Source organism: Prunus avium, chromosome 1, assembly GCF_965620075.1.
Source record: "Prunus avium chromosome 1, drPruAviu1.hap1.1, whole genome shotgun sequence".
Classification (NCBI taxonomy): domain Eukaryota; kingdom Viridiplantae; phylum Streptophyta; class Magnoliopsida; order Rosales; family Rosaceae; genus Prunus; species Prunus avium.
The window spans coordinates 12,225,721-12,248,267 of NC_142284.1; the positions used below are offsets into that span (position 1 = coordinate 12,225,721).

Sequence of the window (22,547 nt, forward strand, 5' to 3'; positions counted from 1 at the left end):
GAATTATTTGATAAAATTTTAATAAAATTGACATATTAAACAGAATTAACCTTCCGTTAATTAACAGGACACGTGTTAGAAAAATAAGAGGGAAACATGGTGGGCACAGGAAAAGGGAAACAGGAAAGTTGAACTCCTCATAGACATAATAATTTAATTTTCTCGAGCCGTACGTGGAGAAAACTTCTAGGCAAAGAAAAAAAAGAAGTTAAATGAAAGGTATATGAAGGGCTATCTGGTAATTTAAACGAAGTGAAAGTTTCGTACGTGCTTGCCCAAAGCAAAATACATTTCTCAGCGAGGGTTTACAGATCTGCACTCTCTCTCTCTCTCTCTCTCTCTCTCCCTCGCTATCTTTCTGTGTATGAAGCTGACGATCTCGCACCGGCTTTGCCGTCGAATTCCGGGCCGGATCTTCGATTAGGTAACCCGTTGCGTTTCAAGCTGCACCTTTTCCTTTTGTATTATATCGTCGTCTACATTTTTACTGTTTCCGAACTCAAACGTCAAAACGCTAAGAAATCGATTTCGGATACTTTCTGTAAATATCAATTTTTGTTTTTTAAGGCCAACATTTACTTCCTGTATACAATTTGCGATGGTTTTGGTTCAAGCGTTATCTTTGTTTTACTCATTTCGAGGTCCGAATTTCATACAACAAGGGCCAAGGTAGTGTTTTGGTCAAAATTTGGGGTTTCTTGTGTGCTTGTGTGTTAAAGTTGACTTGGGTTTCTTTTTGTTTAAATTGAATTTCAAAATTGGCTTAAATTGATAGTATTATTACTGTATTCAATTTTAGAAATTAGTTAGGAAGATAGCAGTGATCAAATTGATCAATATCTCAAATAGGAAGTATTTGTAGCCGCCATTTGATGTTTTTAAGAATTTTTTACTTTGCATAAAATAAAATGCACTTATTTCACCACTGCATTCAATGCTTCTCTCTCTTATTAGTTGATGGGGAGAGGACTTATTTTCTTGGAAGACAATCTAATGCATGAGTGTATGAGATGTTGATAAGCAGGTCTATTTGTCTTAGTGGTTTTTATTTATTTATTACAATCAGGAGCTCAAAGCTATTGGTTACTACTGTACATCAAAATTGCAATCCTCAACCATATATGTGAATGGTGTTTCTGATTTCAATCTTGAACCAGAAAATTCATTCATTGACTATGATAGCTATGTTTTACTGCTCTTTGATTTCACTAATTGCATGATTAGTTCAAATGAGATGGCATCTTCGCATAATGTCGAGTTGGAGGCAGCAAAGTTTCTCCACAAGCTCATTCAAGATTCTAAAGATGAGCCTGCCAAACTTGCCACAAAGCTTTATGTGGTTAGTATAGTTTTCTCTCAATAAATTTTCCTTTTATCTCTTCGCGCCCTCTGTTTACTTCTATTTGTTATGACATCAACGTACATGTATTTATTTACATTGTTTTTGAAAAAATGCAGATATTACAACACATGAAGTCAAGTGGGAAGGAACATTCCATGCCATATCAAGTGATATCAAGGTAAAGATTAATCATTGTTCACTGTATTTGATGGTATTTTGTTAATAGTGGACTTATTTTATGATAATAAGAAATATATGAAAAATTGCATGAGTTATATAGACCCGTGAATTCCAACGAGTTGTTAGTTCAGTGGTTGGGACTCTAGTTGGGCCCTGGCATGTGGTCAGGGGTTCAACTCTCATCAAGGTACCTATCTAGCAATTTGCCAGTGTTTCTTGCCCCAAAAGACTGTAGGGTTCGGGGGTGGGCCCCAGTTTGGAAGCTGAGTCAGCAATGTCGACAAAGTGGAGTTCTGGGTTTAAAATATAGACCCGTAAATGAATTTAAAAACTGTGCTAGCATTGTTATCATTTTACATGGGGTTGGTGAATTTAGTAAATCCTCATGACAATGAACTTGGTTATGTAATCTACAAGCTTGCAACTTCCAAGGACATGATTTTATGTACTTTATTAATCTGGAGGGTGAGGCTGCATTTTATTTTATTCAAGTATTCACATCACACGGTGAGGGTAGTTGAATTTTATCCAATAATATTGGTTAGGCCATTAAGTAATTTACTTGTTTTTGGTAGAAAATAATATTATTTTAAGATTAAACTGCTTTGGTATAGAAGATTCTTTTACATGAAACTATTTTTTCTTTGTGAGTTGTTCTTAACCTGTTGTCTTAATTCATATCTGATACTTGGTGAGGGTAGTTGAATTTTATCCAATAATATTGGTTAGGCCATTAAGTAATTTACTTGTTTTTGGTAGAAAATAATATTATTTTAAGATTAAACTGCTTTGGTATAGAAGATTCTTTTACATGAAACTATTTTTTCTTTGTGAGTTGTTCTTAACCTGTTGTCTTAATTCATATCTGATACTCGTGTTTGTCTTGGTTTTTCTTTTTGTTTTAGTATATCAATTATTGCTGAGGAGAAACACAACTTATACCTGAAATTCCTGCTTTCTCTTACTTGAATTGTCAATTGTGTCTTTTTCCCCATCATAGCTTATCATTTTCACTAACTTATCTTCTTTCATCCACTAAGGGCCATGGAGACTGTTATTAATCAACATGGTCTTGATATTGAAGCTCTGAAGTCATCACGCCTTCCTTTGTCTGGTGGAGCTCAAACAGGTAATTATTTTCATTTTAATTAAACCAAATCTGCTAATCATACTTTTTGGTCATGTTGAGATAACTGTGCAGCCATTTTTCTGCAGGGTCTTCTCAGGCTGTTGGAGTTTCAAAAGATTCCAAAACAGGTTTGGCCGAAAATGAGATGTCTAATATGGACCCGTTTTCTACAAGCAGACCACCTGTTGGCCCTAGCAGTACAGGGCATGATTATTATCAAGGATCTACTACTCATCGGAGTAGTCAGTCTTTTGATCATGAAAGTCCTTCTAGCTTGGACTCTAGGTCTGCCAATTCACAGTCACAAGAAAGGCGTGATACAGCAAACTGGGACAAACAGGTGAATCGAAAGGATGGTAAAAAAGCCACCACTAAGAGGAAGAGGGGAGATACATCCATACCTACAGAACCACATCTTGATAACCCTCAACATCTTGATACTCGAAATGCTATAGCTAATACGAGGAAGGGAAAGATGAACAAGGTTGAACCACCGGCTGGTTTCCCAATTAAAGGGGGTGAAAATGCTAATTTTAATATTGCTCCAAGTAGTGGTCAAATGGAACATTTTACATCTTTCTCTGGAAGCATGAGACCACTGCTTAGAGCCAAGCAAGAAGGTCAAAATTTGATAGAAAAGCAGTTGGATTTGACAAACACTAGCAATTCGATGTCTCGGGCTCCGAATGCAAAACACCCTGAAGAAATGGAAGTTTCTTCTACTCATAATGCTTTAGCACAGCAGCAAGCTGCTCCTGTACCTCTTACACATGACACTATGGGTGTGTGGAATCAAAGTAAAGCTGGGTTTCCATTTGATAAGTCTCAAGTTCCCAGGTTTTCTTCTAATGTTGTTGTCCCAAGTAATATGACAGCAGAAATTCAAATGCAGCAGTCAACATCTCCATCACCTGGATCAAGTAAGAATTTGGAAAACATTGTTATTAAAGTTGCAGAATTAACTTGTTGGAAAGCAATGCACCTGAATTTTTGTGCTGGAAAAATTAAAGATGTTTCATATTAATCAGGATCAAAATTGGTATAGAAAAATTTGGACCTTGAACCATGTCCTTAAACAATCTCCTGACCTCCAGATTAGTTGATTTTGGTATCAACTTTGGTTGAATTAAAACCATGAATTCTCTTTGTTCTTTAATGGTATTTTCTCCTTTATTCATTTATTTACAAACGAAGAAACTATTCAAGTTATCGATCAAAAAGAAACTATTCAAGTTGGGGTTAATCTTATTAAGGAGGCCGAACCTCCTCTAATATCTCCTGGGTCATTGAGTAATTAAGGCTCACATTATATTGTTGGAAATTCAGGTTCTTTTGGCAAGATTCAAGGAGGTGTTCCAGTTACATCTAGTTCATATCAAGTGGCAGAACCAGGATTCTCGAGTCCAATGCAATACAGTGGGACAATGCCTTCAACTGGAAAGGTCTCTGAGCATGATGGAGGAAATACTAATATATTAGCCGATGCAAATAAGATATTTCAGGTACTCAATTTCCCCCCTAATGTTTGCTACTTTTAGGCAAAATAAGGGCATTGTGCTCAATTGTGTCCGTGCTGAACTTCAGTGATTTGTAGTGTTCTCACATGATATATGAGGATGAAGGCGAAATAAAAGAGAACATAGCTACTACAATATGCTTACCATATGTGTTTCTTCTTTCAAATGTTAGGGCAAACATGTAGTTCTGAGAATATGTGTATACTGCATGTGTTCTGTGTGACTTCGATCCTTTTGTTTTATCATGTTGCCCATCTTCTTAACTGACGTCGTCTTGCTGTGATTTGATACGTGTAGATTATTTTTAAATTTGTATTGCACATGAAACCGTTTGCAACTCTACTGTTTGAAAGCTTGTGTATGTAATTTGCTTCTGCTACATTTGTTCATAGGCTGGAAGGCAAAATAGTGCATTAGAAATGAGTATGCTGAGAAGTGCAGCTGTGAGAGATACAGGTAAAACTCCAGTCCACCTGGCTCCTGGCTCTCCTGGCATGCCTTTCAAGGAACAGCAGTTGAAACAGCTCAGAGCGCAGTGCCTTGTCTTTTTAGCCTTTAGGTAGTTTGTTTTATTTTTGTTCTGATGCTATTCTTTTTGGTATCTGGTTCAAATATTTGTCTTGGTTGGGTTAAATTGTGATTTTCTGCATGCAGAAATGGTTTGATGCCAAAGAAACTTCATCTTGAAATTGCACTGGGAAATGTTTTTCCTAAAGAAGGTAACTATTTTCAATTTTGTTTTAAAAGTCCTCAATTTTTACTAACTTGCCAAGTTGCAGCAACTTTTATATTACCGTCCTTGATGTATGAACTTATAAAATCTTAGGTGGCAGTACGGATGGGCCTCGAAAAGAGTTCATTGACCATAAAGGAAAAACACAATTTTCAAATGAGCCAAACAGCATTTCTGATTCCACTACACCATATGGAAGACTTAACAATGAGAGGGAAACTGATAAAATGCTTCCCAGTGCCTCGTCCACCGGAAAATTCCTGGAGACCGACTCTCTGTCAAAAGAAACTGAGAACCCAAAGATGGAAGAAAAGAATGGCCCACCTCCGGATCTCTTTGTTCTGGCTGAAGAAAGAAAGCATCTTCTTGCTTCACAAAAATCAGAATCTGAGACACAGACCCTGGAGACCACTGCCTCACCAGCATGTTTAACCATGACATCACAGCAGCCTGAATCTTCAGGTGCAAGGAGTGGTTTACCTGTTAGTAATCCTGTGGAAAATATGGAAAATGGACATTTGCAAGTTGGAAGGGCTAACCAAACTTCTTCCCTAATGGGTATGAATAAGCAGAATTCTGAGATAATCAGCTGGACTGGAGTTGGCAATCAGAACGAAGTTTCCAGGGGACTGTTAGCAGCCTCTGCTGGTCAGGCAGAGTTGGTGTCTGAAAGAAATGATAATGCACCAGGTCAGTTCCCAAATCTTGGTAGCAGCAGTGCTCTGGGTAGTCAACATACTGATAATCACCCAACTTCTTTTTCATTCGGAGATCGTTGGAAACCAATTTCTGGGATTGGCAATGATCATCACTCAGCAAGTGCATCAAAGGATGCTCACATGATGCCAAAACGCGTTTCTCATGGTGAGAATAGTATAACCAATCTATGTCCAGAGTTTTTTTCTTTTGCATTGATCTTGCTACTTCTGTTAATGGTGGTGGTAGGTGATTCATAGGTATCTGAATTTCAAAATAAATGCTTTTTAGTTATATAAAATCAGTTCCTCTTATTGACACTGAAAAATGACATTTTTTTTTACTACAGGACAAGGAAAGGAAGATAACCATACTGATTTGCCACCTTCACCAAAATACACTATGTCAGAGAAGTGGATTATGGCTAAGCAGAAAAAGAAGCTTCTGTATGAACAAAATTGGACTCTAAAACAGCAAAAAGCAAGGCAAAAAATTGCCACATGTTTCCACAAGTTAAAGGTCCGTTAGAAAGATAGTATGTGACTTCAAATATTGTTTATGTCCTTTTATTACCATGACTTATTTTCCTTATAATTCCTGCCCAATGATTGGTATGGGTTTAATTTATAGTTACTATTATTGTTTTTCTTTTGGGGGAAGGGGAGTGGGGGGGCATGATGGGGTTCTGGAGGTTACTGTAAAACTGAAATTCAGCTTAAATAATCCCCTAACAAAACTTCTGTCAAATACAAAAGGGAACATATGCACATACTTTAAATAGAATTATTTTTATAACTGATACAACTGTGTTAGAAGTTTTAGGGGAAGGATTGGATTTAGAATTCAAGGACTAATGTCTCTAACTTAATTGTTTTCTTATGGAAAATGTCTCTGGAGTGATAGCAATCATAATAAATTTCAAGTATCTGTACTGTGAAAGAATGTTGCGATCCAGAAAAGTTAAACATGATGGATGTATAAAATTTGTATCTTGTTTCTTTGTGAGAGTGGCATTAAGAAGGTATTGGTGAAGGAAATGTTTGAAGCAATGCTGCTCTATGATGACTTGATCATGGGGGCTTTGGATAACATAAAAATTCTCTCTCCTGGAATGATGGAAGAATGGAAATCTGGGTGTCAGTTTACCTCTTTAGTAAGATTGGCACCTCATAGCTTGATGTGAGGATCACGAATTAAAAGATGAATAAAAACGTTAATATAACTATCTGCTGCCGTGTAAGTTGTGTGTTATGCTCTGCCATCTTAGTTGTGTTTGGATAGTGTTGAACAGAGTCGCACAAGAAAAGTTTTTGGGCACATAATAATGTTCACATCACTGAAGGGATATTTATATGATTTGCTTGTTATTTTTCATGTGCTTTTATTATTCATAACGTGTATCTCACTGTTCAAACAATACATCAGTTACGAAAAGGAAATTATGTACTTGTCTTGTTTGCCTTGAAGATGTTGGAGTTGATAAATGATCTCCATATCATGGTTTTGCCTAGTTGTTATGTGGTTGGAGCTTCAACCTGGGTTTGTTATGTGGAACCAGTTACTGATATGCGACCATACCTGTGCCTTTTTGCTTCTTTACAATGTATATGCGTTGTTTAATAGATTTGATGGTTCTATTCTATGTGCATGAATTTGTGTACCCTTGTATACGTATGATGACTATTTCTTTGCAGAAAGATAAATTGAACCAGATGCATGGTTTGATGGGTTCATTTTGGTCCTGTATTTGATATTTTATGCGCCTCATGTACTGCATTTTACTACTTGTAGGAAAATGTGAGCTCATCTGAAGATATATCTGCAAAAACCAAAAGTGTTATAGAACTGAAAAAACTACAACTCTTTGAGCTGCAACGCCGTCTCCGGAGGTTATTGTTCATCCTCTATGGGCTTCCATGTGGAAACCAATTACTCCCTCTGTCCTTTACGGAATTGCCTTCTTTACAGAAAAAATGAATTTTAAGGACCACTTTAATGCTTTCCTACCGAATTATATGGAACTATTTTAATGCTTTCGTATAAAATTTTAAGTAACTATTTTAATGCTTTTCTACCTACTTTTCATGTGTTTATATTCAATTATCAATCTTACTTTTAAATTTAAAAATCCAAAGTACTTGCATAAAATGTAATTAAGGAGATGACAAAGGTTATTGTGGAAAAAGGGAAAATAAATTATTTGAATTTTGGATAATGGCTAAGTTTTTTGGATTCTTAAAAGGGAAGTGTAGACCATTTATTCAGGACAGAGGGAGTATATATTATCTTTGTTTCTCAGTCTAAATGGTACAAATCTTTTCTCTATATTTTGTTTTATTTTCTAGACACTTAATCCTTGTTTTGTTTCATTTGGGCAGTGAATTTTTGAATGATTTCTTCAAACCAATCAATACTGAAATGGATCACTTGAGAAACTGTAAGAAATTTAGACATGGTAGGAGGATAAAACAACTTGAAAAGTTTGAGCAAAAGATGAAGGAAGAGCGACAAAAGAGAATTCGGGAGAGGCAAAAGGAGTTCTTTGGTGAAATAGAGGTTCACAAGTACGTACTCTCTTTTTGTCCAGTGTGTGTCAATACCTTTAGCTTTCTATGTTTTTTGAGGAGCTTAGTAATCATTACTTCCGTTTCTCCTATTTCATTTGGTTTGTTGTGCCTGCTTTTCTGAATTGCTTTCTAATCTGGACTTAAGGGAAAGACTGGATGATGTGTTTAAAATTAAAAGAGAGCGGTGGAAGGTTTTCAATAAATATGCGAAGGAGTTCCACAAAAGGAAGGAACGCATCCATCGTGAGAAGATTGATCGGATTCAACGTGAAAAGATAAATTTATTGAAGATCAATGATGTGGAGGGATATCTGCGAATGGTGCAGGTATGTTCTAAATTTTACTTACTTTAGGATTGCATCTTATTTTTATTCTTTTTGCATAACATTTTTGAAACTCATGATAGGATGCCAAATCTGACCGTGTTAAGCAACTTCTCAAAGAGACGGAAAAATATCTTCAAAAGCTCGGATCTAAGCTACGAGATGCAAAGGCTGTGGCAAGTCAGTTTGAGCATGATATGGATGAAAGTGGAAGTGGAGCTGCTATTGAGAAGAGTGAGCCTAGTTTTGAAAATGAAGATGAAAGTGACCAGGCAAAGGCAAGTTTGTTCTCTGTATACTACAGTTTTTTTTTAAGTTCCCGCTCATTGTGTATTTTATCACTGTTTTGCAGCATTACATGGAAAGCAATGAGAAGTACTATTTGATGGCTCATAGGTATGTATATGGCTTCTTTATCATGGATTTATTGTTGATGTCACCTTGTTTGCTGCTTTAGAATAGAATTCCTCACTTTGTAACATTTATTTAGCAGTGGTTAACTCAGCTAACCTCTGTTTCCTTTAATTGTTTCGATCTTTAAGAGATTTCCTTTCTTAACGTTGAAGTTGGAACATCAATTTTTTTTTAAATTTCAATAAATATGAAAGTCTGACTGTCTTGAGGGCTGTCAATTTGACAAATTATTTTCCCGTAATAGTACTGATTTACAGCTCTAACCAAGTATATTAACTTTGGTTTTTGCAGTATAAAAGAGAATATCGCGGAGCAGCCATCTATTCTTAATGGTGGAAAATTGAGAGAGTGAGTAGAATGTGATCTGATAGATATATATTATCTTATGTTGGGGGAAGGATAAAAGGGTTGATCTTCTTTTTCTCAACTTTAAAAGCAATTTTTTGGTGTTATATCCATTTGAATTGATCGAGGGAGGTTTTTTTACTAACACCTCATGTGTGATTTTTCTAAAAACGGTATTTTTGACCTTCAGGTATCAAATGAATGGCTTAAGGTGGTTGGTGTCTCTATACAACAATCATTTGAATGGTATACTTGCTGATGAAATGGGCTTGGGTAAAACTGTTCAGGTAGGGATTGATTCTGAGTCCTCCCTAAACCATTCACAGTTTGTTTCCAGTCCATAATCTAAAACATGTTTGTTGTTAGGTTATTTCTTTAATTTGTTACCTGATGGAAACAAAAAATGATCGAGGACCTTTCCTAGTGGTTGTGCCATCTTCAGTGTTACCTGGATGGGAATCAGAAATGAACTTTTGGGCCCCTAGTATTCTTAGGATCGTCTATGCTGGGCCCCCTGAGGAGAGACGTAGGCTATTCAAGTAATCCCATTAAAACCGAACTGTTACTTCCTTATGTATTTTATTTATATTTATACAGAAGCTCAGGAAGTACTTTACATTGCAGGGAAAGAATAGTTCAACGGAAATTTAATGTCCTCCTTACCACATACGAGTATCTGATGAATAAGCATGACAGACCTAAACTAAGCAAAATACACTGGCATTATATAATAATCGATGAAGGCCATCGGATAAAGAATGCTTCCTGCAAGTTAAATGCTGAGTTGAAGCATTATCAAAGCTCTCACAGATTGCTGTTAACTGGAACTCCACTGCAGGTTTCATGATGTCTTTTCGTGTGCTCTTCTTTTATTTATTGTTTGCACTCATTTTCTGTGGTTTAATAAATGTGTATTGTCTTTCCCTTGTGTATTAATGCAGTATCCTGATTACTTTCTATTCTTGTGTTTTGATTAGAATAATCTCGAGGAGTTGTGGGCGCTACTAAATTTCTTGTTGCCTAATATTTTTAATTCATCAGAAGATTTTTCTCAGTGGTTCAACAAACCATTTGAAAGTAGTGGTGATAGCACAGCTGAGCAAGTAAGCTTTGGAATGTTGTATTTGAGAATTGACGTTTTAAAAACTATTGTGACTCCGGTTGCATCAAAATCTGACAGTCGTGTATGTATTGTTGGCATATATTGACAAGGCCTTACTCTCTGAGGAGGAGAATCTATTGATCATAAACCGTCTTCACCAAGTTCTTCGACCATTTGTCCTTCGGAGGCTGAAGCATAAGGTTCCTAAAATTTGTTTTCTGCTTATCAATAATATTTGCATTTGGAATGTGTTTTTTTTCTTGGATTTATTTGTGTTTGTGTGGCTTTGAAATCTGGTTTCTTATATGCATGTAATGTGTTTATATATGAATGTGTACGCATACAGGCATGCATGTCTATGGTTTTCTGGAATTCTTTCTTGTGTATCCATTTATGTATTCTGGTCAAGGAAATTGTTTTGTCGCCATAAAACTTTTAAGAAATGACTTGGATACTAACATTGTGCCTCATCCATGATAATCCCATACATTTCAGTTGATCAACAAAATCCTGGTTAACTTCATTATTTTTGTATGGAAGGCATGTGTAGACTTGGTAGTTTGATTATGATATGCAGTGCTGCATGATTGATTTGAGGTTAACTTCCAATAAGACTTGACTTCTGAATATTTTCTTTAGGTGCTTAGTGCATCTGGCTTTTGTATTTGATTTGTTATGGAGTGTTACATTGAGAAATTTGATATAAAATGTATTGCTTCTGGGCCCTTGGTAATATTTTATTGAAGTTTCTGTTCTATCCTTAAAAATGCATTCAATTGTAAATGTTGAGTTTTGGAAGTTTCTATGTTAATGTTCCTGCATTTTAATTTCTTTTTGGCAGGTTGAAAATGAACTACCGGAAAAGATTGAGAGACTTGTAAGATGTGAGGCTTCTGCTTATCAGAAGCTTTTGATGAAGAGGGTAGAAGATAATTTGGGTACAATTGGAAATTCCAAGGTATTTTTAATTCTCCTTTCAATTTAGGGAGGTGAACTGTTAAGTGTATCTTATTATAATTTACACATTTTTTTCAGGCCCGGTCAGTGCACAACTCTGTTATGGAGCTTCGAAATATATGTAATCATCCATATCTCAGCCAGCTTCATGCAGAGGAGGCATGCTCTTTACCTGTTCATTTAAAGTTTTTATTTGCTCTTGTAAAAGATGCTGAAAGGGAGGAGGAAGCAATTTTCATTATTACCTTGTGTTCTCAAGATAAACTTCTTTGTCTGATTGCTTCTTGTAGGTTGATACCTATATACCAAAGCATTATCTGCCACCAATTATAAGGCTTTGTGGGAAGCTTGAGATGTTAGATCGATTACTTCCCAAGCTAAAAGCAACAGATCATAGGGTACGGAAGGCATTTACCTGTGTCTGGCGACATGGTTTTTTGGTTTAACTATCTCTTTTTATGAATATTCCAGTTGTTGGACTTGATATCAGAGTGCAACTGATTGGAACTTGTCACTGTGCAGGTTCTTTTCTTTTCCACAATGACTAGGCTACTTGATGTTATGGAGGAATATCTCAACTGCAAACAATATCGATACCTCAGGTTGGATGGACATACATCTGGGGGTGATCGTGGTACCCTTATTGACATGTTCAATAAACCGGATTCTCCCTTTTTTATATTTCTTCTCAGGTGATTCTTTTTGTGCGTATTGTACTTTTATGTCTGCTTTTAGTGGGTTAGGTGGTTCAATAGGTTACTGGAACTTCGGGTTAGAGGGAGAGCCTGCAGGGGCTGTGCTATGATTTAGCTGTAGGTTAAACCTTACATGTGAAGTTGGAAGCACCAAAAGGTGTGCTTTGTAGTGTCAAAAGCACTTTCCGATAAAAGGTGGTTTTTTTTATTGAGTTTTTGTTTGAAATGGACAAAAGTGTTTTTGGTGGTGAGAGGAACACTTTTAGTGCTTCATGGAGGACTGCCAGGTGAATATGGAGGATGCATTTCATGTTTGATGATTTTTCTTATGTGCCTCCAACAGATGCGCTTTATACAAAAGCTCTACCAAATAGGCTGTAAGAATCCTACACTAATTTAGTAAAATCTCACTTGGGTTCTAGAATTAGGCCACCATATATTGGGTTGCTTCGTGCTTGACACTGATGTAGGTTGTTACGAGCAAGTAGTAAATAAAAAGTATAGAAGTTTTGTTGTGCTGATATGTGTCTGCATGCGTGATTGTGTGCACATGAGTATAAATGGTACTGACATATGTATGATTTTGATAGCATTCGGGCTGGTGGTGTTGGAGTAAATCTTCAAGCTGCAGATACAGTGATAATATTTGACACTGACTGGAATCCACAGGCAATTTACGAAATTACTGCTCAATGATTTATATTTTGAATTTAAACCATATAGTTTCAATTGTAAAGTTGATTTATTTTTTCATTTGTAAATTTTCAGGTTGATTTGCAAGCTCAAGCAAGGGCTCACAGAATTGGCCAGAAGAGGGATGTGCTTGTTCTGCGATTTGAAACAGTATGCAATTTCTCCCCTGGGCTATGTTTCAATTTGAAACTGCTCTTTTTCTTCTCTATTTATGTCTTCAGATTAAATTATCTACACTTTAGGAGTCTGGATGTCTAAGTGCTTGAATTGTTTCTTTTGTATAAGGTTCAAACTGTTGAGGAACAAGTCAGAGCTGCAGCTGAGCACAAACTGGGAGTTGCGAATCAGAGCATTACTGCTGGTTTCTTTGACAACAATACAAGGTTAATTTGAATTGTTGCTGAGCTAAACTCTGTTGCATACTCTTCTAAAGAAGTTGCTAATTGTTCTTGAAAATTGTTTTACCACAGTGCTGAAGATCGAAGAGAATATTTGGAGTCCCTTTTGCGTGAGTGTAAGAAAGAAGAAGCTGCACCTGTATTAGATGATGATGCTTTAAACGATCTCTTAGCTCGCAGGTACATACAGTCTGACGATTTTTGTTTATATTTTGCACTTGACGTGACTGGTCGTCTGAATGAGATTTCCTGTTTCAGCATCAATTTTATAGGGAATAGCATTTCCATCCATAGGTTTCTTGAATAGATGGAGCACTCTGTAGACTATGGTACCTTGCCGTTTTGCTTTGGCTTTCATGACATTTACTGTTTTCATAAGCAATGATGAGTTTGCTGTCCTATTTTTTCCCTCCTGTCAAAATTATCTGCAAACTCAGAAGGGCTGGGAATTTCGCAATCTCATTAGCATGTTGGATTTGGTTAATGACTAATATGCAAAGCCATTTTTCGCTCGCTGGATTTTGTTTGTCATTATTATTTGATTTTTTTTTTTGCTTGCTGATTAATGATTAATGAAGGAAAAATTTATTTTATGCAAAGGTTTTTTGCTCGATTTTTTTATTTGAAGGTGATTTATCAATGATTGCCTCTCTTCCTGCAGTGAGCCAGAAATTGATGTATTTGAAACTATTGACAAAAGAAGGCGAGAAGAAGAGATGGTATTCACTTAACATTTGCACTCAATGCTGTCTCTTTGGTTTTACATTGCATAAGTATCCTTGTATATCTTGCATGCTACCTGTTCCTCTGATGCTGCAGCTTTATAAAAAAATTTAATTTTGTAGGCAAGATGGAGGAAATTAGCATGTGTTCAAGGCATCGATAGTTCTGAAACTCTGCCTCCTTTGCCTTCACGCCTCGTTACAGACGATGACTTGAAGGAGTTCTGTGAAGTAATGAAGGTATATGAGGTGCCAAAGACTGGTGAAGTGTCTAATGTCGGGGTAAAGCGGAAGGGTGGGGCTCTTGGGGGCCTCGATACTCAACGTTATGGCAGGGGCAAACGGGCAAGAGAGGTTTGTTTGTCATATTTGATTCTTATTGCTTGATTGTATCCCTTCTGCCCCTGTGTTTCTTTGACCACAAAGCTGCTAATTGAATGTGAATCCGTTTCTTTCAATGCTTTTTAGGTGCGTTCATATGAAGAACAATGGACAGAAGAGGAATTTGAAAAGTTGTGTCAGGCTGACTCACCTGATTCCCCCACAAAATCAAAGGAAGAATTTATGGAGTCAAACTTGCCAAAAGATGACAGTGGGTCTGTGGTGGCTGTTTGTAAAACAGAACTTCCTGCTCCACTTCCACCACACTTACCATTACCCTCTGTGGAGCTGCCCCAGATACAGCAAAGTAAAGAGGTTACACCACCAGCTAAAAGAGGCCGTGGAAGGCCAAAAAGAGCAACACTGGATCAATCACCAACTGCGATGGCTCATACAGCACCTTCTGGAACTGTCAAGGTGGAAACTGGGTTACAGAGAGGAATAGTGTCGAGCCCTGTAACAAATTCAGGCCCTGATTCATCACCTGGTTCTGTTAATGTACAGGGTATTGGTGGAATTGTACAACCTAATAGTATCGTGGCCTCACCTAGCTCTCAGCCAACTGATCCTAAACCTTCTGTTACTCCTGGTTCTCAAACGACCATTGTTAGCCCGTCTGCATCAACACAAGTAAGAGGACAAGGTCGGAAAACTCAAAGTGGATTAGAAGCACCCAGGCGTAGGGGAAAGAAACAGGTGCCACAATCACCTGGTGTTTCTGGTGGACTAGCTGGTTCTGATCCAAAACAAAATGAAGTATCACAGAACACATCTGTGAACCCATTAGAAAATCAAGCCATTGGCATGAGCGAAACTGTTTCTTGTACTTCTGCAGTCCAACATCCTGATTCTTTACCTGGTTCTGTTCCTTTACAAGGTGCCAATGGGACTGATCATCAAGTTGGTGGTGCGATGGCTTTGACTTCTCAGCCAACCCTTCCTTCCCCATCTGTTGCTCCTTCCTCTCAATCTTCTCCTTCCCCTTCTGTACCTGTGCAAACGAAAGGGCAAAACCGGAAGGCTCAAAGCGGCGCCGGAGCACAGCGGCGTAGGGGAAAGAAACAGGCGCCAGTATCACCTGCTGTTCCTGATGTGTTAGATGCTCAGGATTTAAAACCAAATCTGCAACCACAGGATAAACCTGGAGATTTATCTGTGAGCAAAGACAGTGCTGTGAGAAGTAAGCAAGAGGCTGATGGTTTACCTGGTCAGAATCTGAACTCAACTGAAGAATCAGTAAATTTAGCTGAAGCCAAGCAGACAACAAGCTCATCAATGATACACGAGACTGCCCTCAGAACCCTGGGTAAATACTGTGCATGCATGCATGTTTAGGAAGAATTTTTCACAACTGAAATCATGATAAATTTCCTTACATAAACTGAGACATTTTAATATTGTGCAGGCCCTGTGACAGGGGAAAGCCTAAATGTTATTGCATGCAATGCTGCTGTGACAAAAGTGGCTTTGCCTGAAAGATGCTCATCCAAACCTAAGAATGACAAGGCTTCAGGGAATGAAGGTGCTGCCATTCCAGCTGAGGTGAATAAGAGCCAGAGTTTGGAGGATAAAGCTTGTCCAGCTATTGCAACTTCCATAACTGCAGCTCCAGCTCGTACTCCTTTAACTGATTCCTTTCCCAGTTCCACTGCTGTGGAAAACCCCAGTGAGACAAAATATGATGTTGCTAAGATTGCTCCTAGCTCTCAGTCAACGCCTTCGTACCATTCTGTTCCTCTGGCATCTCAATCTATCACTCCTTGCCCTTCCGAATCACTAGAAGTCAAACGACAAGGTCGAAAGACTTCAAACAGAGCAGAAGCACCCCGTCGTAGGGGAAGGAAGCAGGCTCCGGTGTTAACTGCTGTCTCTGATGGTCCAGCCGGTCAGGATCCAAAATTAAATTCTCAATTACAGAATGCATCTGCTGTTACAATGGGAAGTAAGTCTGTTGCTCCGAGAAGTAAGCAAGGTACTGATGGACAGGAACTGACAAGTGCTATTCAGGCCCAGACAAGCCAAGTGCATTTGGCTAGCAGTTTAGTGGGTCATGATCCAAAAAGAAAAGAGCAGTCAGGCTATTCTGCCCACAATAGGCAACCTACAAACTCATCATCAGCACTTGACAGTGCTCCTGGATCTTCTGATAAGAGTTCTGCTTTGGGCCGTATCCAGACTGCTAATGTAAATGATGTTGCTCGTGTGATGAAGGAGGTCTTTTCTGGAACATGTTTGTCAAAAGCTAAAATTCCTGAAACTTTCGGGAGAGAAGGTAGGGTTGCCCCCTCTGCACCTTTATCAAGTAAGATTCCTGTGGACACAGCCAAAAGCCAATGTTTGGAGGATAAATCATGTCCTACTCTGCCAACTTTGGAAACAGCAGCTCATGTACTTGACCTTACTGGGACTGATGCAAAAGGGGAGAGGGACAAGACACCTGCTTTGAATGAAACCAATGTTCCCATCACTAATATGGACCAACCTGAAAGCAAGACAACTGTGGGCTCCATCAAAGAGTTGAAAGGTTCAAAACAACTTTCTGTTGATGGCACAACTAGGGTGAGTAAGACTGTTTTTCAAACACTATCTCCAGATGTTGATGTGACTGCTTCTAGTATAGGGGCCTGTGGCAGTGAGGTAAATTCATCTTTGGTATTTTCAAGTAGTGTTGAGCATCCTCAGGTGATTGGTGGAAACAAAACTGAATCTTTGTCAGGAGAGTCTCCTAAATCCGCTTCTGTTGATTTAAGTGACAATAAATGTCCTACAATTTCCATGAACACTGACAATGCCAGTCTTCATCTTGTATTGACACCTCCTGTTCCTGAGGGCCCAGTTGAGTCAGGTGTGGTGGGCCCTCCTGCCATGATAGAGCCTTGTGTTAAAGAGCATCCTACATCTCCTCCTCGTAATGCTGCCAGCCTTGAGTGCGCTCCCTTAATTCCCAAAGATTCTGATGATGTTGGCAATCATTCTAAAGATACCTCACCCATTTCTGCAAGTCCAGATCGTTCAGCTGTTGCTCCTGATATTACTGAAATGACTGAAACAAATGCCGTAGACAAAACAGAGCCTTCTTCAAAAGAGTCTCGAGAATCTTCCCCTCATGATAATGTATCCACAACATTTGAAAACGTTTGTCCAGGAGAGAGTGCACCCATGTCTGTTGGTTTAGAGGATTCGGAGCTTCCTGGCATGGCTGAGAATGCCTCTGGAGAAATGCTTGAGTCTGCTTCAAAAGGTTGTCCAAAATCTTCTCCTGTTGATATAAGCCATGAAATTTCCACAACTATTACCACAATCCCAAATATTGTGTTTGGTGGGGGTTGTATTGACAAGGTTGATGTGCCTTGTACAGAATCTGAAGCTGCTAATTGTTCTGGTGAAGGTAATTTTTCGAATCCTGAAATTTCCTCGAAGGCTGATGATTTCGAAGTCACTCGTGGGTCAGCTGATGTTGCCTCAGGGCATAATACTATGCATGATATTCCTACTGAAAAGGGCATCTTGGAACTTCAAACTGATGTGATTGAGGATGGTAGTATTGATGTGTGCAATATGGAAGTTGTCCCCTCTGAGGGTGATCAAATGAATGTTTCTCATGTTGGTTGTTATCCATCTGAAAAAGTATCAGACACGAGTTTACCTGCATCTTCATTGTTAATGGTGGGAGAAATTGATGACTCATCTGATAGAGGTCAAGTTGACAGCTATGTAGCACAGGAGAACCCAAAAAGTTATGGTGCAGCATTGGTTGTTTCTCAGGATGATGGTTTCATTTCAGGAGATAGATCAGAAATCTTACAGTCATCTTCCTTGGTGGAAGAGGAACCAGTAGGGGGTGCATCTGTGAATTGCCAAAATTCCAGCTTGTCATCTTCAGAGGAAAGGAAAGATTCTGTTACTGAAAAGGATGTTATTTTGTCAGAGGAACTTATACCAAAAAACTTGGATGTTCCTTTATCTTTAATTAAACAGGAAGAAAATATTGAGGGTTCATCTGAGGAGAGGCCAAGTTGCAGCTCGATACTACTGGAAGATTCAAAAGGTCCTGGAGCTTTAACAGTTGTTCAAATTGATTTATCTCAGGTTTGTGAAACTTTGCAAGAGAATGTTGTATCAGAAGGTATGGATCCACCTTCATCTTTCTTAGTGACTGGAGAAGGGACGACTGAGGAAATATCTAAGAAGAATCAAGTTTGCAGATCTGTACCTGTGGAGGAACCAGAAGTTTCTGGAGCTGAAAGAGATGCTCGAATTGATTTGTCTCAGGTTGATGGCATTTTACCGCAAATGGTTGTGGCAGACAACTTAGGTTCTCATCTATCTTCTTTAGTGACAGAGGAAGTAAAGATTGGGGACTCATTGGGAAAGTGTCTACTTGGCAGTCCAGTACAAATGAAAGAAGACCAGATTGATGGAATATCTATGAAACTTTTAGGTGGGAATTCAGACCTACTGGGAGAATCACAAGGATCTGATGCTGAAATGGATGTTCAAATGGATGTTTCTCAGGCTCGTGGGTTTCTAACAGAAACTGAAAGTGTTATTGTGCCTTCATCTTCTGCAGCAGTTAAGGAAGGAAAGATTGAGTGTTCATCTGAGAGGGGTCCAGTTAACAGATCAATAGTGCTGGGGGAAACATCTGAAGATTTAGTTACTGATAATATGGTTGTTTCTCGGGTTGATGTGTTTGTGCCCAAAAATATGTTAGAAGCTGCGGTTCAACCTTTATCTACTTTGACAAAAGAGCAGGAAAAGACTGAGTGCTCTTCTGAGAAGGATCAAGATGGCAGCTCAGTACAACTGGATGAACCAAATGGAAAGGACGATGAAATGGATCATCAAATGGAAACGCCCAGATATTCTGGGGATTTGCCAGACTCTATTGTATCAGAAAGTGTGGATTCAGAAGAGAAGATTCATGGCTTATCTGAGAAGGATCCTGTAAGCAGCTTAGCACCACAGGTGGAATCAAAGGTTTCTGAACCTGAGATGGGTGATCATTTGGATGCATCTAAGGTTGGTTGAACTCAATGGGAATTAGGTTAAACATTCATTTATTGTTATTATTATTTTTTAAGTTGATCAGAGTTTTGTACCTTGATTTTGGTAGCCAGTTGGCTTGTTAGTTTATAAGTCACTAGAGTAAACCCTCCCCCCCCTCTGCCCTAGAAAAAACTCCTTCATTTATCTCAGAACCTCCAACTGGACAGAATTGTAAACCGTAATGTCTTGATAGGTATAGGATAACGATTACTTATGACAAGTAAGTGCATGTAAATGCCCACAGACAATCACAAGGTTGATCTATTGTTATTACTTAGATTATTAATGTGTAATTTCATATTTGTATTACTCAGGTTGGTGTAATGCTGCTGGAAGAAGCTATTTCAGAAAACGTTGACCTGCCTGCATCTTCCATAGAGACTGAAGGAAAAGAGGTAGTAGGTCCATCTGAGGGAAAAGTTGGCTGCTCAGTGATGGAGGGTTCAAAAACATCTGTAGCTGAAATGGTTCCTCAAGTGAATGCTTCTGATGCTTGTGAGAGGGTGCAAGAAATTGTATCTGAAAACATGGATCTGCCTCTGGTTACCTCAACCATAGTGGGTGATAGTGTTGAAGGCTCATCTGATGCAGTGCCTATAGGCAGCTCCAAATCACCAGAGGGGTTGGAGTCTGAAGCTAAAATTGTTGATGGTTTTCAGGTTTGTGGGACATTGCCAGGAAATGTTTCTGAAAACTTGGATCAGCTTCCAGTTACCTTGGCCATAGGGGGCGATAATGTGGAAGGCTTATCTGAGGCAGGGCCTATAGACAACTCCAATTCACTAGAAGAGTCAAAATCTGAAACTAAAATTGTTGATGCTTCTCTGGTTTGTGGGACATTGCCAGGAAATGTGTCTGAAAACTTGGATCAGCTTCCAGTTACTTTGGCCATAGAGGGGGATAGTGTTGAAGGCTTATCTGACGCACGGCCTATAGACAGCTCCAAATCACTAGAAGAGTCAAAATCTGAAGCTAAAATAGTTGATGCTTCTGGGGTTTGGGGGACATTGCCAGTAGATGTGTCTGAAAACTTGGATCAGCTTCCAGTTACCTTGGCCATAAGGGGTGATAGTGTTGAAGGCTTATCTGAGGCAGGGCCTATGGACAGCTCCAAATCATTAGAAGAGTCAAAATGTGAAGCTAAAGTTGGTGATGCTTCTGAGGTTTGTGGGACATTGCCAGTAGATGTGTCTGAAAACTTGGATCAGCTTCCAGTTACCTTGGCCATAAGGGGTGATAGTGTTGAAGGCTTATCTGAGGCAGGGCCTATGGACAGCTCCAAATCATTAGAAGAGTCAAAATGTGAAGCTAAAGTTGGTGATGCTTCTGAGGTTTGTGGGACATTGCCAGTAGATGTGTCTGAAAACTTGGATCAGCTTCCAGTTACCTTGGCCATAAGGGGTGATGGTGTTGAAGAGGCAGGGCCTATGGACAGCTCCAAATCACTAGAAGAGTCAAAATGTGAAGATAAAGTTGGTGATGCATCTCAGGTTGCTGGGACAATGCAAGAAAATGTGTCGGAAAACCTGGATAAGTCTGAAGCTCCCTTGACCATGGGGGGTGATAGTGTTGAAGCACTACCTGAGGCTGGGCCTGCAGGCAGCTCCAAATCACCAGAGGAGTCAAAATGTGAAGCTAAAGTTGGTGATGCTTCCCAGGTTTGTGGGTCAATTCCAGAAACTGCATTTAGAAACCCAGATAAGGCTCTGGCCAAGGGGGGTGGTCACGTCGAAGGTTTATCTGAGGCAGGGCCTGCGGGCAGCTCCAAATTACCAGAGTTAGAATCTGAAACTAAAGTTGGTGATGATTCTCAGGTTTGTGCACCAATGCCAGAAACTGTGCCCGAAGCTAAAGTTGGTGATGACGTTGAAGGTTTATCTGAGGCAGGGCCTGCAGGCAGTTCCAAATTACCAGAGTTAGAATCTGAAACTAAAGTTGGTGATGATTCTCAGATTTGTGCACCAATGCCAGAAACTGTGCCCGAAGCTAAAGTTGGTGATGACGTTGAAGTTTTATCTGAGGCAGGGCCTGCAGGCAGTTCCAAATTACCAGAGTTAGAAACTGAAACTAAAGTTGGTGATGATTCTCAGGTTTGTGCACCAATGCCAGAAACTGTACCCGAAGCTAAAGTTGGTGATGACGTTGAAGGTTTATCTGAGGCAGGCCCTGCGGGCAGCTCCAAATCACCAGAGTTAGAATCTGAATCTAAAGTTGGTGATGATTCTCAGGTTTGTGCGTCAATGCCAGAAACTGTGCCTGACAACCTGGATCAACCCCTAGTTAACTTGGTCGTTGGGGATGATCATGTTGAATGCTTATCTGAGGCAGAGCCTGTAGGCAGCTCCAAATCACCAGAAGAGTTAGAATCTGAAGATAAAGTTGGTGTTGCTTCTCAGGGTTGTGTGGCAACGCCAGAAAATATGTCCGAAAGCATGGATCAGCCTCCGGTTATCTTGGCCATGGGGGGTGATAGTATTGAAGCCTTATCTGAGGCGGGGCCTGTAGGCAGCTCCAAGTCACCGGACTCAGAAACTGAAGCTAAAGCTGGTGACGCTTCTCAGGTTTGTGGGACAATGCCAGAAAACGAGTCGGAAAACATGGATTTTGAGCCATCTTCAACAGCACAGGAAGGTGAAACTGTGGAGTCATCATCTGAGAAACCAGGTGGTAGCTCAATGGCACAGCCCGAAGTTGAATGAGTGTCTTGACTGTAGAATATGTACAGCTTGTTAGACCATAAAAACATATATATTCAGTGAAGTATAGTTTGCCCTTTATAAATGGGTAATATTTAGTTTCCAATTAGTGTGTAGATAGAGTATTTATGACTTATTTTGTCGAACTGTCTTCCACAAACTCATCACTGGGATTTAAACTTTTGCTGGGCGCTGAATTTAGATGTCAGCAGCAAACTTTTTGCTAACCCGATTATCTCCTTTGAGAATTTGGAGCCTAAATTTGGTTCGTTGCAATCTGTAAAATATACCCAGAGGGAGGATTCGATCACTGCATGCCTAATTCATTTTGCAGCAAAAAGCTCAATGGTCACAGATTCATAGCCAGAAACTCCATAATACAAGTTCATTTTGATTTCAGGGGAAAGATTTTCATGATTATTTTTATCCTCTATCAACCTAAGAATTTAATCTGATAACACAATTCGGGGTATAAAATGAACGTTTCAAGGAAAAAAAAATTATTTTATACGAGGGATATTCAACTTTGATCTAATTTAAACTACAGGGAGGGAGATGAGATTTGAACTTGAGTACAGAGTGGATAGCACATTCGCTCTGACCAACTT

The 22,547-nt window shown here is 39.0% G+C and overlaps 1 protein-coding gene across 2 annotated transcripts; it reads left to right on the top strand.

Annotated features, from left to right (window-relative positions):
* The first annotated feature begins 259 nt into the window (after positions 1 to 259).
* Positions 260 to 22,045, top strand: SYD (P-loop containing nucleoside triphosphate hydrolases superfamily protein). 2 transcript variants are annotated; one of them, XM_021952934.2, is made up of 35 exons: positions 260 to 424; positions 1,225 to 1,339; positions 1,459 to 1,520; positions 2,563 to 2,651; positions 2,738 to 3,571; positions 3,978 to 4,153; positions 4,561 to 4,727; positions 4,823 to 4,887; positions 4,995 to 5,591; positions 5,673 to 5,765; positions 5,947 to 6,116; positions 7,389 to 7,486; positions 7,976 to 8,161; positions 8,310 to 8,490; positions 8,571 to 8,765; positions 8,840 to 8,883; positions 9,193 to 9,249; positions 9,437 to 9,533; positions 9,613 to 9,785; positions 9,871 to 10,084; positions 10,224 to 10,349; positions 10,459 to 10,548; positions 11,190 to 11,306; positions 11,384 to 11,464; positions 11,596 to 11,703; positions 11,828 to 11,997; positions 12,591 to 12,669; positions 12,769 to 12,843; positions 12,979 to 13,076; positions 13,164 to 13,271; positions 13,753 to 13,810; positions 13,937 to 14,167; positions 14,282 to 15,500; positions 15,600 to 19,216; positions 19,558 to 22,045. In XM_021952934.2, the coding sequence occupies exons 2-35, from the start codon at positions 1,235 to 1,237 to the stop codon at positions 21,940 to 21,942; spliced, it is 12,165 nt and encodes a 4,054-aa protein (XP_021808626.2). In that variant the 5' UTR covers positions 260 to 424; positions 1,225 to 1,234; the 3' UTR covers positions 21,943 to 22,045. The 2 variants fall into 2 exon arrangements, with proteins under 2 accessions (XP_021808626.2, XP_021808623.2); XM_021952931.2 differs by having other exon boundaries at positions 4,995 to 5,765.
* The last annotated feature ends 502 nt before the right edge of the window (positions 22,046 to 22,547 follow it).

What these genes read in the sequence shown, in the direction of transcription:
- SYD (XM_021952931.2), top strand. Translation starts at nt 1,235, where the DNA reads ATGGCATCTTCGCATAATGTCGAGTTGGAGGCAGCAAAGTTTCTCCAC. An exon ending in AAATGTTTTTCCTAAAGAAG is followed by an intron (nt 4,888 to 4,994) that starts GTAACTATTTTC and finishes ATAAAATCTTAG; the next exon opens with GTGGCAGTACGGATGGGCCT. An exon ending in GGGGCAAACGGGCAAGAGAG is followed by an intron (nt 14,168 to 14,281) that starts GTTTGTTTGTCA and finishes AATGCTTTTTAG; the next exon opens with GTGCGTTCATATGAAGAACA.